Source organism: Globicephala melas, chromosome 20, assembly GCF_963455315.2.
Source record: "Globicephala melas chromosome 20, mGloMel1.2, whole genome shotgun sequence".
Lineage (NCBI taxonomy): Eukaryota > Metazoa > Chordata > Mammalia > Artiodactyla > Delphinidae > Globicephala > Globicephala melas.
In genome coordinates, this window is record NC_083333.1 from 19,671,002 (window position 1) to 19,686,300 (window position 15,299).

Here is a 15,299-nt window from a genome sequence, read left to right on the forward strand (position 1 = left end):
GGTCCGCCCGGAGCCGGCGCTCCCGCGCCGGGGCTCCTCTCCAGCCTGGGCCCCTCCAGGGGAGGCTCGCGGTCACCCACCTTATGTTTGGGGCATTTCAAAGAAAAGTTCTCTTCGATGAATATGCAACCTGTGAGCAAGAGAAGTTCGTGCGGTCAGAACGGCGTCTTGTCCGGCCGGGAGGGGGGCCCACCGCCCCGAACGCCCTCAGCTGCAGGTTTTTATTTCAAAGAGTAAGTCAGCCTCTGCTTGAAATCAGACCCAGTCCGAACTCCGTCAGCCCTCCAGCCCCGCTGGCCTATCCTTTACTCTCCTTTCCCCTCCCTCTGGAACCCCCTTTGGTCATGGGGAGGCGTCCCCACTCTCCCCCTCACCCTCCCCCGCTGTGCTTTGCTGGGCCGCACTGGTCACTCCGTCCTGTGGTCCGGGCCCAGCCCCTAGGTAGGCCTTGATGCCCAGGGGGCGCAGTGAGCGTGTGTTGACCACCTGGGGCTGGGGTGGCACTTCTGGAGGCACCATGCTCAGCCGCCCCCAGCAGCCACTCTGGACGTGGGGAGGCAGGGCCAGTCACCCATCCCCAGCCCCTCTCCTGGTATCTGCACTTGGGGAGCCAGGGCCCCGCTGACAAAGTGGCCTGGGGCCTGGTGCTTGCTCTGCTAGCTCTAATGTGGGCTGCCTAACAAAGGGCGCAGGGTCAGTGGGCCTGGGCAGCTCTGGTGCCCTGCGGTCTCAGGGTCCGGCCCAGACCCCTGGAGAGCCCCACGGAGGACCGTACTTCCAGACCCAGGTCAGGCAGGTGCAAGGTGCTGACCAGGGGCTGGGTAACTGCGGGGGGCTCCTGCCTGCCCAGCTCACTCCCTGGGTGCCCCCCGCGCCCCCCTGCTGCCTCGAGCCGGGTTCCCCTCCCCTCTGGCTGCTAGGCTCACTAGTCCTGCCCCCTTCTCTGGCCACGGTACCCCCTCCATGCCCCTCCCTCACACCGCCCTCTCCGGGCTCTGCCAAACTCTCCAACCTTTAGGCAGATGCCTCAAGTTCAACCCCAAAGGGAGCTGCACGTGTGGGGATTAACCGCCCCCCCCCACCCGGCCTTGCACAGCCCCTCTGTGAAGGAGAGAGGGGGCTGCCCAGCTGGACCTGGTGGAGCGGGGAGGCCATGCAGAGTAGAGAGGAGCTGCCCAGCTGGGGCCCTAGCTCATCTGGGTCCACCAGCCTCAGCTGAGCTGCCGGCTGACTACGGCCACCTGGGTGAGCTCAATCTGGCATGCGGCAGGGCCCGCCTGCCCACACACACCCTCCTGAGATGTGCTGGAGGCTGGGCCTGGAAGGTCCGGTGGCTGATACACCAGTGGCACAGCCTGCCCTGCCTCGGGCCTGCTCACTGACCTGGGGACGCTGGCCACCTCCCTCTCCCCCCTCCTCCCAGCATGGCCCGGCTTCCTGTGCGTGCAAAGCCTCTGAGGCGCAGGCTCCATCTGCACCTGCAGCCCCTCTCTCCGGAATGCAGGGCTCCGTCACAGGTCTGCTCAGGCCAGCATCTCATCTGCCCCCTGCGGCCCTACAGAGAGCCCTACTAGATGGGGAATCCCTTAAAGATATCACTGGAAACAGTTTGTATCGCTCCAAGCCTGGTATATATGTCCCACCACAAGCCAGCTCCTGCCCACCTCCCTTGACCTCTTGAGGACTGGCTCCAATGTCACCTCCTCCTAGAAGCCCTCCTGGATTCCCTCCCAACTCAGGATGGATCTCTCAGCACAGTCTCTCCTTGTCTGGTCTCCGTAACTTTAGGCAAGGATCATGGTTTTCCTGTCTGTCCCACTGAGACATGAGCCCCCAAGGAGGCTGGGAAGCTGCAACACTGGAGAGGACAGCGCGCAGGACGTGGAGCCGGCCAGACAGTGAGTCACCCCCTGGTCCTGTTCCTGCAGTGCTGTGGCCACGGGTAAGACAGCCTGTCTGTGAAGGTGCCGCTGGAGACAGTGCAAGGCCTGGCACGGGGCTGGCAGAGCGCAGGCGCAAACCTAGTCACTGCGGGAGGAGAGCTGCAGCCCGCGGCACCTGTTCCTGGAGGTCAGGCCCGGGGTCTGGTGAAGTGGCGGAGTCCACATTACAATCTGGTTCCCGCGGCCCTCAGGGCAGGGTGTGGAGCCAGAGCGGCCCCATGTCCCACTCCAGCGCGTTCCCTCCCTGAGGTGCTAGCGCCTCAGCCCTCACCAAGGAACCGTCACCGCTCAGTCCCGTGTGTGCTCCTGGGGGCGGCTCGGTGCGGGCTGATGCCAGGAAGTGGCATTCAGGTGGGAAGAGGGGTCCCTGGGCTGTGGGAGCAGCAAGGGTCCTGCCAGGAGATGCCTCTGCCCTGCCGCCGTGCGACAGGGTCACGATAACCTCACCCTCTTCCAGGGCAGCAGGGGGCGGGGGACAGAGATTGCGGGGGCTGGCCCCCAAATCGGACCGGGGCTGCCCTTTCCGGGTCGTGCTTGTGATCTCACTCCCTGCTCCAGACGGCTGCAGAAAGAAGAAATGACTCTAACTTCAGCTTTACAGATGGGGAGCCGAGTGCAGAGACAGTGGTGGACTCACCCAGTCCACACCTGAAGCATGCCACCAGGACTGGGGGCTCCGGGCTCTCTGGCCCAGGCCATCAGTATGCCACCTGCCTGGTGATGGTAGGTGCTCGATAAATGCCCGCGGGTCAAGTGAGTGGGGGAGTGGAGAGAATGGGGCAGGTGCAGGGGAGCCTGGTCCTGACTCCAGGGCCCACCGTCCTGCTTAAACCTTCCACAGCTGTGCCGTGGAGCCAGGGGGAGTCTGTCTTGAACTTCCTCTTCTTCCATCTCACTCAGTTTTTGTTACTGAACTATCTTTTCTCCTTTTTCTCCAACCCAGTGAACTCCTATTCAGCCTTTTTCCAAGGCCCAGCCCAGTAGCCCTGCTCTTGGAGGCCCGAGACCCTCCCGAGCTGTAGGCACCCCTCGGCAACGGCAGCTCACATACAGCTTTCCAATTTGTGCTTCTGGGCCCTCCTCCAGCAGGTGGCTGGGGACGGACGTGTCTCCTTGTCACCAGCACTGCCCAGCTCAGGGCCCAGCCGCGAGACATGAGAAGGTAAAGAATTGCTGGGGCAGGAGAAGAGGGAAGCCGATGGGTCAAGTGGGGTCAGCTCGAGGAGCTGTGCCTGCGTCCCCCGACCTTCGGTCCCCTTGGGCTGGCTCTTACCCGCATCGCTGGCACATGGGTAATGGTAGGTGTGGATGCATCCTTTGTGGCAGCACCCGATGGTGGCCCCGGCTTCCTGGCAGCTGGAACAAGTCTGGCGAGGAGAGAGGGAAGACAGGTGAGTCTGCAGTCGAGGGGCCCGGCCCCCACCCCTTCCTCCCAGGGGGCCCTGGACAGGCAGCTTGGAGGGAGGCTCAGGATGGACGTCCACAGGGTTGGTTTTGTGGCAGCCGCCGGCCCGGCACCTTGGGCGGGGGGAGCTCTCAGGGCGGGAAAGCAACCATCTTGTGGATAAGCCTCGGCGTCCCGCAGGCCCGGGCGAGCCCCGGCTCAGCCCCTGTGCACCGCGCGACCTCAGCCAAGCAACTCCGCTCCTCCCGCCTCCTCCATACGGGGGGACGGCGCCTGCCTTACGGGACAGTCGTGAAGATGAAATGAGCAACTCCGTGTGCCCAGCGGACGACAACGCACAGGGCCAGTCACCGCCCAGCTGTGCCCTCGCCCGCCAGCTCCTCCCCACAGCCTCCGGGTGGGCAGCTTCACGGACGCCACTTCACAGACAGTGAAGCTGAGGCCCCCGCTCCAGGCGGAGGTGGTAAGTATCATTTCCTACCCTTTCCGGGGTCAGAACAAGCACTGGACCGAGTCGGTGCTCTACTCAGAGAGGCTGCTCACCCTGCCCAGGACCCACGAGGAGGAAACAGCCACTGCCTGAACGCGGGGTTCATGTAAACCCTACGCCGGCCGGCACGGCAGCTGGCCCACTCGGCCTCTCAAAAGCCAAAACCGTGGTCTGAGCTTGGGGGCTGCCCCAGGTTGGGCCCAGCTGCCTGCAGGGGGACGTGCCAGGACAGGATGGCGATGCCAGGAAGCCCCTTGGAAGCAAAACCTGAGGCCTGGGGAGGGACAGGCTGGTCCCCAGATCCTGCAGACCCCCTGTGCAGCAGGGGAGTGAGGTTTGGGAGGGGGAGGGGGAGGGGGCAGGCCCCCGCGCGGAGGCTAAGCCACTGAAACCAGTAACTGCAGTTCGTGACACACCAGGCACACGTGGAGGCCGCCTCCTGAGAACACCCCGATGGCATCAGCATCGCTTTATTTTATACAGGTGAGGGATGAGAGCTCAGAAAAGCCGAGTAACTTGCCCAAGGGCACACAGCTCAAGAGCAGCTAGACGGGCTTTGAGCCCAGCAACCCCGCTGGAGCACAGGCTGGCGGTCATGGTGCCTCACTGCTCGGGGTGGGGGGCAGGGGTGGGCTCCTTCCCATGCCAGGGACTGATGGGGACCCCACACCCAGCAGGTGGGAGGCCAGGAATGAGTCTTCTCACGCCCTCCCTGGGCCTAGCCTGAGAAGTGCCTGGGCATGCGCGTCCTGGAGCCGAGCTGGGGTGGGGGCTGGGGGTCGGTCTGGAACATCCATTGCCTCGGGACGGCAGTCTCCTTCTGCTCAGGACTGAGCCTCCTAGGGCTCTGTGGCGAAGGTGTGACGGAGCAGGAGTGAGCCCCCAGACCGGGCCCAAGTGGCCCTTCATGGCTAAACAGCGACAGTGGGCTCCTCTGGTGACGGCCTCATGCCACCCCGCCTGCACTGAGGCCCCCAAACCCTTGAGACAGGCATCTTAGATGTGGAGAAATGGAGGTACGGAGAGGCCTCGGGCCCTTCCGACCCCAGCGCCCACGTTCTGAGCTGTTCTCCTGGGTGGGTGATGGGGGGCCTGGGAGTTTGTGGGGAGAGGCAGCCTCTGGGCAGACTAGGAAACTGAGGTCCCTGGAGGTGGGCACAGCACGGCTCAGGGCGGGTAGGTGTGTAGGGGCCCCCAGGAAGGGACACAGAAGGAAGAGGGGTGCCCCCGGGCCTGTGCAGAAGTTCTGTTCCCGCAGAGCCAGGGTGCTGATGGGTGTGAAGGCCGGGGTCCGGCTGTCCCCGCAGCCCCACCCTGCTGACGGGCTTTGGCGCCCCGAGGCTCACAGAGGACGGTGACTTGCTGGGGTCACAGACTGGCTCTTGGGGCAGAGCTGGGATTGGAACCGGGGTCTGCCTGACGCCAAGGCTGCGCGCTACCATGGAGCTCCGAGGCAGAAAGGGTCTTGGGGGGACGGGCGGCCCACGGAGGTCTGGGCTTGTCAGTGGGCAGGGGGCTGAACCATGACCTGGGAAACCCCAGACCCCGCCCGTCTTTGCAGGCAGGGTGTCCTCCAGGTGCGGGCGCTGCTTTAATGAGCTCCGCCTGGCCCGGGACCTCCTCTCTGGCAGGGCGGCCGGTGACCACCCCTGTTCTGACCTTCCCAGGGATGCTCCCAGGGTGGGAGGCCGCTGGACCATTACTGGAGGATGGCACAGCGGGCAGAGATGGGGTGACCGGGCCAAGCTCCGGCTCTGTGACGTAACAGCCGCGTGATGCCAGGAAACCGCAAGGCCACTTGGCCCCCCGGCTTCCTCCCCAGGCCAACAGGAGGTTGGTGCAGTGAGGTGAGACCAAAGCGCCTGGAACAGGTGACCTGGGAAAGGGGGGGTTGGCCCCTGTGCTTGGACAAGGTGCAGAAGCAGCGCAGCCCAGTGGGGCGGAGCAAGCCGGGGAGACTTTCAGGAGGCCACAGGTGGCCGCTAGCTGGCCTGGTGATCGGAGCGTTTGGTATTATCTTTTAATGGCGGGAGACACCTGAACCTATTTCAGGGCTGCTGGGAAGGAGGCAGTGAGGAGAGAGAGAAGCAGACACACAGGAGGGAGGGGAGGAGACCGGAGGCAGGAAGGGTGAGGGCTCCAGGTCTTGGGGCTGCTGTCGGGCTAGAGGACCCCGCACGGACAGGGTCAGGCGCCGGAAACAGGGAGGTGTGGGCAGCCCAGTAGCGCCCCCCTGCCCAGCATAGGGCTGTCCGCGTGGCTGGTGCCGGGGTGGGGGTACCCAGAGGGAACAGGTGGGCAGGTGGGGTGGGCACAGGGCGGTGGGGCCCCGAGGGCTGGGGAGGGGGGCAGGAGCACAGGCTGCAGGAGAGAGTGCCGAGTCCCACCCCATCCCCGGGAGTGAGGGGATCGGGGGTCCCCTCGGTGATCGGAGTAATGGTCACACTGCTGAGACAACATGCTAGTGTCATCCAGGTGGCTGCCACTGTCACTGGCCCCAGGAGATAGTCACGGAGCACGTGGACGGGCCAGGCATGGCTGTAATAGCTTTATGGGTGTGAACTCACATAATCCTCAGGGCCCCTCCACAGGGGACTATCATGCCCACTTTAGAGATAAGGAAACGGAGGCACAGAGAGGTTAGGTTATATTCTTGGAGACACACAGCAAGGGGCAGCGCTGGGACCTAAACCAAGCCCTCAGCGACTGTGTTCCTCAGGGGACGTTTTAGGGCCTCGCAGGAAAGGTTCCTGGACCACCTGCCCCTAAGGGCTCACAGTCCAGCCACCTGGTGCTGGAGAGGCTCTTCCCCCGCAGGTCCCGCTGCACCTGAGGCCACGGAGGCAACCCCCTGACGTGCAGTTCTGGGGCCTGAGCATCTCAGCTGATGAGGTGAGCAGGGTGCTTGGGGGCTTGGGTGGGGGCGTGCTGCAGCCGGAAGGGGCCGAGTGCGTGCGTGGTGGGTACAGGGCTGAGCAGGCAGTAAGGGGCCACAGTGGGAGGTCTGGGGCAGGGCTGGGCAGATGTGTCCTGCCTCAGCCTGGAGCGTGCCTCCATGTTGTGGCTAGGCTCCCCGCGTATTCATTTGTGATTGTGGTGTGTTTGGGCCAGATTGTAGCATTAGAGAGATGGCCTGCCTGCCTGCAGAACCCGAGGTCCCCACCGGCTGGGCTGGCCTCTTACCATGTCCATGGCCACCTTCATGGCCTCCTGCAGCCCAAAGAGCTTCCCGGCCACCAGGTAGACCCCGCCCGTCCACACGGCGCAGGCCTCGTGCACCCAGTGCTCCTGTGCGTCCCCGCCAGGCTCTGCCGGCGGCTCCTTGCTGCACTCGTGCTTGCGGCTCCTGTCAGCTGGGGCTGTCTCTTCACCACCTTCCCCCCGACCGTCACAGCAGTAGCAACTCTGCAGCCGCCGGGACAGGCCCCGGGCGCTGGTGCGCAGGGAGCCCTGCTTGGCTGGATCGGCTGGGCCGTCAGGCCTGGGGGGCTTCCCGGTGGTGGTGGTGGTGGTGGTGGTGGCGGCAGCGGCAGCTGGGCACTCGAGGCCTTTGAGTGTCCTCTCAAGAGGCAGCGAGGCCTCCTCGCAGGTGCTCTCTGGCCGCACCTTCTCCTTGAGTTTTGGCTTCTTTTTGGGGAGGCAGTGTCCGGGGTAGTAGGGCCCACAGAGGTCCCCGAGGTCCTTGAAGTTGGCTGGGTTTTGGCAGAGGCAGCAAACAAGGCAAGAGGTACTCAGGGCCTTGGAGACCACGGGCCCCAGATGCATGGTGGAGGAGAGGGGCAGGGAGGGCCGAGGCTGCAGGACGGAGCCTCCAGGGAGCGTGGCTAGGGAGGCCCCGGCCGCATCCAGGGAGGAGGAGCAAGAGGATGAAGAGGAGGAAGGCTTCCTGTGGGGCTTGGGCTCGTCTCCGGGGGAGTTGACAACAGTGCATACGGTGGTGAACGCATCCCGCTTCTCCACCCGCACGAAGGGTGAGAAGGCGGGGGTGCGGCTGTCTGCTCGCAGCCGCTTGCAGGAGGAAATGTATTTGAGGCGGATTTCAGGCTCTGCGGGATCCAGGGGCAGCACCTGCTGCTGCCGCCGCCGCTTGGCACGCCCCTTACAGGGTGAGGTGGTGGCGTTCTTGGCCCGGCCCCGCGTCAGGCGCTTCCGCTTGGAATAGCTGCTGTAGTTGGCGTGGCCAGGCTGCTTCTGTGCCCTCACCTGGGGCTGGCAGGGCCGGCCCTCAGGGGGCTGGGAGGCCAGCCCCAGCTCCTCCGTCTTTGGCTTCTTGCCTCCTCCGCCAGGGCTGTCCTCGCTGCCCCCCTGCGTGCTGCTGGCCGTCAGGAGCAGAGCTGGGCCGAGATGAGGCCTCTTCTCCAGGGAGCCTTTGGGGAGTCCGAGGGCTCCAGCCCTGCCTTTCCGGCTTCTCTTCTTAGGTGCCAGGGCAGTGCCCCCGGGCAGTAGGGCCTCTGGGGATGTGAAGGCCTCAGTTTTGAAACCGTCGGTGGAGGACAGTTTCTTATTGTTCACGAGTTTGCCTTTTAAGGATCTGTTGGTTGGATTTCTGCATAACGGATCGGCCCCCAAGGCTGCTGGGAACTTCTGCCCAGTGCTCACGTTTAAGAGACCTTCTTCTGCCCCCAGCGGGCTGCCCCCTGCGCTCTTGAGCCCGCGGTCCTTCTCGGGGAGGGATGGGCTCAGAGGATTCCCGGGAGGGGCCCCTGGTGCTCTGCACGCGAACTTTTTCAGGCTGGGCGAGGTGATCTTCTGCACGATGGCCTCCAGCTTCAGGCCCCGGCCTTTCCGGGGGGGCAGCACCTTGGTCTTCATGGCCCCCTGGACGGACGCCCGTGAGGCCAGCTTCAGGCTGGCGTCAGGGGTCTCCGGGGGCGGCAGCTTTGCCGTGGGCTCACCGTTGCCCTTGGTGGGCTTGGCCTTCTTGGGAGACGTCATCCTCTTGAAGAGGGTGGGAGGGCCCTCGGCCCCCTCCTCCTTCGTGTCCCCGCTGGTGCTGCCGCTGCGTAAGACCAGGTTGCGCTTCTTGGTGGGGACAGGCGCCATGAAGGCCGACTTCCTCTTGAGGGTGTGGAGGGGCCGATCGGAGAGCTTGCCGCCTGCACCAGGCTTGGGGACCCTTGCCCGCTGGCCCACCCTGCCCTCCTTCTGGGGGCTACCGGCGACCTTGAACGTGGCGGGCAGGTGGTTGTTGGCGAGGAGCTTCTTGGCGGCGCGGCAGTTGGGGAGCCGGCTCTCCGAGGCCCGCCGCCGCTTGCAGTGGAAGGCCTCCTGGGTCCTGGTGCGGGACCGGAGGATCATGGAGCGCTGGTCTTTGCCTGGTGCATCCGGCGAGTCTGTCTCCTTGGTCTTGGAGCCCATGGGACTGCTGTCGGAGGCCACGGGCAGGGCGGCCGGGTTGCTGGGGCTGGATGCGGCCTTGGGGGAGGGCTTCCCCACCCGCTTGCCCGACTTGAAGGCAGCTCGCTGCTTGCCCCCCAGCTTGTCTGGGGGGGCAGGGGTGGTGGGAAGGCCCGGGGGTCCGGGCGTGCGGGGCTCACTCAGGGCCGTGAAGGAGCGGGTGCACATCCTGGGGAGCCCTTCCGAGGTCCCCCGGCCTGGGGCCCCCGCCCCTTCCATCTGTCCCTGGGGGGGCCCCGTGCACGATTCAGGGAGCAGCAGGTCTTTGGGCAGCGCCGGCGCCCTGCACGGGGAATCCTCGGCCTCGGGCAGCCCCCGGTGCACCCGCCGGCTCCGTAAGCTTTTGCCGCGAGGCACAGGCTCCTTCTTGGCGATGGGCGCCTCGGGCACAGCAGGCTTGTTCGGCTTCTGGGTCAGGGAGGCTTCCGGGGCCAGGGTGGTGGAATCCCCTGGGGCCAGCGCCCCCTCGGGCCCCTCTTCCCCTGGCTTCATGTGGGAGAGGGAGGACTCGAACCAGCTCTGCACCTTGGACTCGGTGCCCACGGTGGGGCCCAGCAAGATGACGGACTCGCCAGACAGGGCACACGGGGAGCCCCAGCCGGCCTTGGGGTCCAGCACCTCCTCCACCTCCTCCTTGCCACACAGCAGCGGGGCCTTGGGCGACAGCGGGTCCTGCAGGCCCGGCCTCTGCTCGGGGCTGCCCAGGAGCTCGCACAGAGACGAGTACTCCTCCGCCTCCAAGTCCCCCTTCCTGCCGGCGGGCGGCAGCAACGGGAGGTCTCCGAAGTCAGCGGCGGAGCAGCAGTGCCGGCTGTCCTCCAGCCACCGGTCGGCCTTGCCCACCTCGGGACACTGCAGCAGCCCACCCGCCTCCTCCTTCACCCCTCCCCCCTCCTCCTGCTGGGAGTCCCGGGGCACCACGGCCTTCTCCGCCGAGGGCTGCTCCTCCTGGAAGCCCAGGCAGGCCGAAGCCTCGCGGGCGTCCTCCTGGCCAACGCTGTCGGCGGCCTTCCCGCCCTGCTCCAGGCCCTTGGTGAGCTCGCCGGGGTGCAGCCCCCACCGGGGACAGGCGTCCCCCAGGTTCTCCTCGGGCCAGGCGAAGGGGTTGGCGCTGTCCGCCGAGCTGGCGGCAGTCGTGTCTGGGAAGCAGTCGAAAGCCGCCGTGGCGGGGTCCGAGGCGGCGGCCCCCAGCGTGGGCTTGGCACCAAAGGAGAGGGGACCAGTTGTCTTCTTGGGGTCAGGGGTGGCGAAGCCCACGGAGGGATCTTCGAACAGCCCCGGGCCGAAGTCCTTGGTGCCGCCGCCCTTCTCCAGCTGTAGGGTCTCGGGCAGGGCGTCCTGCTCCCCCGGCCGCGGCCACGCACCCTTGGCCATGGGGTCCAAGCAGGCGCTGTGGTTCTCCAGCGAGAAGGGTGGCTTGCCGGTGTCCTTGGCCAGGCCGGGCGCCTCGGCCCAGACCTTGTCGGCCTTCTCGCTGATGGCCTCCTGCAGCCCCAGGATCTCGGAGGCCAGGTCCTCCTGTGCCAGGGCGCTGAGCAGCAGGCGCGGGCAGTCCCGCTCTCCAGCCACAAGCTTGGAGAAGCTGTCGAGCGGCAGGCTGCCGTGCAGGCTCTGGAAGGAGTCATCGGACTTGGTGGACATGTCGTCGGGTGAAGTCACAGAGCAGGTGGACACGGACTCGGGCTTGGCCTTGGAGCTGCCGTGGACCCTGGCGGGGCTGCCGCGGGCCTGGCTGCAGTAGAGGAAGCTGCGCTCCAGCGGGTCCTCGGAGCCGCTCAGGTAGTCGGCCTCGGGCGGCTCGGCGTGCGTGGACTGCGGGGTGCTGCTCAGCGGATCCGACAGCGGCGTGCCTGCCGGCTCGGCCGAGTAGCCGCTGCCCTCGGGGCTGCAGTGCTGGCTCTTGTGCTGCTCCGGGGTCCGGGCCGCCAGGCTCTTGACGCCCTTCTTCTGGGGCATGGCCGCCTTGGAGAGCAGCAGCTGCTGCACGGTGTTGGAGATGTTCTCCACCTGCGAGGTCAGCGCCGTGAGGCTGTGCAGGCTCAGGTCTGACAGCAGGCTCTCGGGAAGCTTGTCCTTCTGCAGGGCCTTGCAGTTGGCGGCCTGGGCGTCCACGGAGCCGGCGGCGTCCGTCGGGGAGGGGTTGAGCAGGGGCAGGAAGTGGCTGTGGTCCGCGAGACCGGCGGGGAAGGCTCCAGGGCCAAGCGGCTGCTGGTTGTAGGGAAAGTTCTCCAGGTTGGGCATCAGCGGCGACGGGGTGGAGCTGTAGGAAGGGGAGCGGCCCACGGAGCGGGCGGGCGAGTGGCTGGAGCCGGGGCTGAAGGTCTGGTAGTACTGCTCCGGGGTCCTGACGGCCGCGTCCGGCTGGCAGTAGCCGGGGCCCTGCTGCCCGTAGTGTTGGTACTTGGTGAGGCTCTGGTAGTGGAGGGTCTCCTGGGCGTGGTGGCGGCTCTGGAGGGCTTGCTGCTGCTGCTGCTTCTGTGGCTCGTAGCTGAGGCGCCCAGGCTGGTAGGCGTGAAGGCTTGGGACCCGCTGGCCTGGGGCCAGGCCGGCGTTGGCGGTCAGCGGCCTGTCGTGGGGCTGGGTGGACGGGGCCGTGCAGCTCTTGTAGGAGTGGGCCCCCTGCCCGCCACCCTGGCCGGTGGAGGAGTAGGTGGAGGAGACGGGGAAGGACTGGGACTGCTGGGGGAAGTGGCTGCCCGGGGGGAAGGGCAGGGGCGAGGCGAGGTCGTTCTGGGGTTTCTGCCTTTGGAGCTTGGGGTAAGCCAGGGGCTGCGACAGCTGCTGCTGGACGTGGAGGGTGTGAGTCCGAAAGGGCAGCTGGGCGCCCTGCTCTGGGTACTGCCGGGCGGGGGGCGCTGCTGTCTTCTTCATCAGGTTCTCGTCATATTTGCCCACCGCCCCTGGCAGGGGTTGCGGCTGCGGGGGTGGTGGCTGCGGCGCCCCCCAGGCCTGCAGGCCCTCCTCCCCCGAGTAGCGGCCGGGGTAGGGGCTGCCGTCCTGGACGGCGTAGCCCGCGAAGGACGGCCTCCCCTGCGGGGCCTGCGGAGAGGACAGGCCTTTGCTGGCGCGCGCCGCCGTGGCGGGCGTGCCGGCGCCGCCCTCGTAGCTGGGGAAGGGCTGCGGGCCGTAATAGTCCTTGGTCAGCAGACGCTGCCGGTCGCAGCTCAGCCCAGCCTGACTCGGCTGCCGGTAATTCTCCAGGCGAGATGTCTCCTGTGAGGTCTGCTGGTAGGTCTGTTGTTTGCCATGGAAACCACACCTTTCTCGAAAAGACTGCATGACTCGGGCTGGTTATCTGTGAAAAGAGAAAGGGCGAGAGGGAGGGCGGGGAGGGGCAGAGGGAGAGCGATTCAGACGAGCCATTTCCTCTCCCTCGGAGAGCCGGCCCCCCTCCTGGCCCTGCCCTCTCCCGCAGCCTCCCCACCAGCTGTGCACATGTTGACAACTTCTGTGTCAGGGACGTGTGCTCTGTAATTCCCGCTCCGACAGGGATGGGTACAGGGAGGCCACCGAGGAGGGAGGTGCGCCCCGGCTGCCCAGCGCCAGGTCACTGGGGAGCTGCCCCCTCCCCCAGCCGGCTCCCCCTCCCTCCCCCACAGCCCTTCCCTGCCATTTCAGAATCATTTAGCAGGGCAATTCCCGCTCCCCTGTCCCCTGGGGCTGCTGGATCCGGTAAGCTAGCCCCAGTGCAGCAGTGTTCAGGCGTGACCCAGCGTGCGGGGGGCTGGGGACAGCTTGCCCTGCCCCAGAAGCCACTCACCGAGGCCTGGCGTGCGCGCACGCGCGCACACACACACACACACCTCCTCCATCACTGCCATGCCATCTGGAATCTGTCTGTTCCTTCCAGCAGACGCTGATTAGGGGCTGCCGAGCCACTGTAGGCATAAAATGTCCCCTCCTCGACTCCCAGGAACGCAGGACGGCAGCACCTGCCTCCTATTTTTCATACCGTAGGCACGTAAACAGATTACGTGGCCCCGAGAGAGGCAGCACATGCTGATGGGGGACAGGGCTGCGGTCCCTCCACGTGAGAGGCAGCCCTGGGCCTCCTGGGTGGGCGGGGCCTGCACGGGGTCAGGGCCAGGCCGAGAGCCCATCTGTTTATGATTTTAGGGGCCGGCGCGCACAGGGTCCGACCTGCCCCAAAGCAGGATCGGGGGTCAGGAAGTGACCCTGGAGTGGGGGTGGGGGGGGCCTTCAGGGCAGAACAACTGGATTCACATAACAGGCCAGCTGCAGCGTCCAGGCTAATGGTGGTCCTGCCGCCACCCAAGACCCTCGGAGGAGGGAGGAAGGAGTAAGGATGCCCCAGGCTCAGGAGTCCTCATGGCGAGGGCTGGCGGTAGCCTGCACCCCTGGGCACGGCGTTTACACACACCATGCTCGCCTGCACAGCCCAGGCCCCCAGGAGGGCACAGGGAACCTCGCAGTGCCCGTTCCCAACCCCAAAGAGGAAGGGGTGGCTCGCTATGGGCTACGAGCCTCCAGGGCTCTGCGGGGGGAGCACAGAGAACGGGGTGGGGGACAGGCACACCTCCCCCAAGAGGTGCAGCTCACCCCTTCTTCACCCAGATCCCACCTCCATGCTCTCCTCATGCGGTGGCCGGGGGGTGGGGCGGGGTGCTGACCAGGGAGGGGTCAAGCCTGGGGCGGCTGGGCAACCCCAGAAACCCTGTCAGCACAGCCCAGGCCAACCTCCCTGCCCTTGGCAGTCGGCTGCCCGGACTCAGGGACTGAAGCGCATGACCCTGGAGAGGGCTCGGACCCTGGAGAGGGCTCGGCCCCTGCCCACAGGACGTGTCACAGCCCCATGCCATGTACTCTCCCTGGCTCATCACAGGCGCCCCGACACGGAGGAGACCTCCTTCTGACCCAGTTTAGTCCATCCTGGTAGCTGCAATCAAACACGACAGGAGGTGCCTGCTGTGACCCAGCGTTGGTTCCGGGGCGGCTCCCTGCCAGGTGGGCAGCCCGCACCTCCCCCATGGGGCTCCGGGAGGGGGGTGCCGGCGGGGCAGGGGAGGCTCCTTCTGCCCTTGGGCAGTGCACACGGGCACTCCCTCTGGCCCAGGCCTGAGCTGGCAGGTGGAGGCCTCTGCTCAGTGTCCTCTGCAGTCCCCGCGCTCTGCCCTCCCTGGCCTCGCTGATGAGCCCGGAATTCGCAAACCGAGGCCCACTCTGAAGGCTGCGCGTCGCATATCCGCACAAATTACATTTCGGCTTTTATTACCCAGATCGCTCTCATTTCCCGCTGAGCGTCTTGTGGATATCGTTAACATTTCTACAGCTTTTTTTTTTTTTTATATTTTTTTGCATTCTCTACAAATGCGTTACCAGAAACGTTATTTAAAAAGAGTGCTCTGGCCAATGTCCCCTTCCCTGTTTAATCAGTCCAGCTGCTGCGTCTTTGAATTTCGCAGAGCCGTATTACAGCGGGTTTTCCAACGCACAGGAGCAGCTGGACGCGGTGAAAGCATCTATCTCTAAGACAAGACAGTTCAATTAAAACACGCGAAGCCCAGCGGCTGGTGGAGAAGGCAGGCAAAACTGCCTCCCAGCACCACCTCCGACCCCAGGCCCAGGGAGGGGAGGGGGACGCAGGAGCAAAGGCCACCTCTCAGAGCCACCAGGTCCCCGGCCCCCGCCAGCTCTGCCGGGAGAAAATGGGGCTCGGCCTCTTTAAGAGCTGCCTCAGGCCTGCCACAGGCTCTGTTGTTATTAATTATTATGATTATGATTAGTTTTCAAGAGCACTAGAAAAGGACAGGCGGGAGAGAGGCAGGCTGAGAGCTGGGGTGGGCGGCATCAGGAGGGGGCGGAAAGAGATTCGCTGGACAGAGAGATGGTGACCTCTGAACCCGGGAGGAGAGGTGGCAGCGGAGGGGTGCAGGCTGGGGGTCTGGCCTCTGTTCTGCTAGAGGGAGAAGGGGTGGGGGTCGGGGAGGGCACCCAGTAACATACCTTCACAGGACGACTCCTGGTCCAGACCCGCCTCCCCCCCCGCCCCCCCGCCCCCAGACACTTGGTCAAGGCCACATCTCAGGTTCTAGCCAAACTGGGA

At 65.7% G+C, this 15,299-nt stretch overlaps 1 protein-coding gene across 9 annotated transcripts in view; it reads right to left on the bottom strand.

Moving 5' to 3' along the window:
• Positions 1 to 15,299, bottom strand: part of RAI1 (retinoic acid induced 1) — a 105,068-nt gene that overhangs the window by 1,657 nt on the left and 88,112 nt on the right. For 6 of the 9 annotated variants that reach the window (XM_060291011.1, XM_060291005.1, XM_060291007.1 and 3 more), the window contains 2 exons: positions 7,022 to 12,530; positions 993 to 3,310 (listed from right to left, as the gene is read on the bottom strand). In XM_060291011.1, the coding sequence (XP_060146994.1) occupies positions 2,987 to 3,310; positions 7,022 to 12,514 (5,817 nt within the window). In that variant the 5' untranslated portion in view covers positions 12,515 to 12,530 and the 3' untranslated portion in view covers positions 993 to 2,986. Of the gene's footprint in view, positions 1 to 80; positions 131 to 992; positions 3,311 to 7,021; positions 12,531 to 12,995; positions 15,163 to 15,299 lie in introns of those variants that run through there. The other 3 variants (XM_030861169.2, XM_060291009.1, XM_060291008.1) reach the window with 3 other exon arrangements.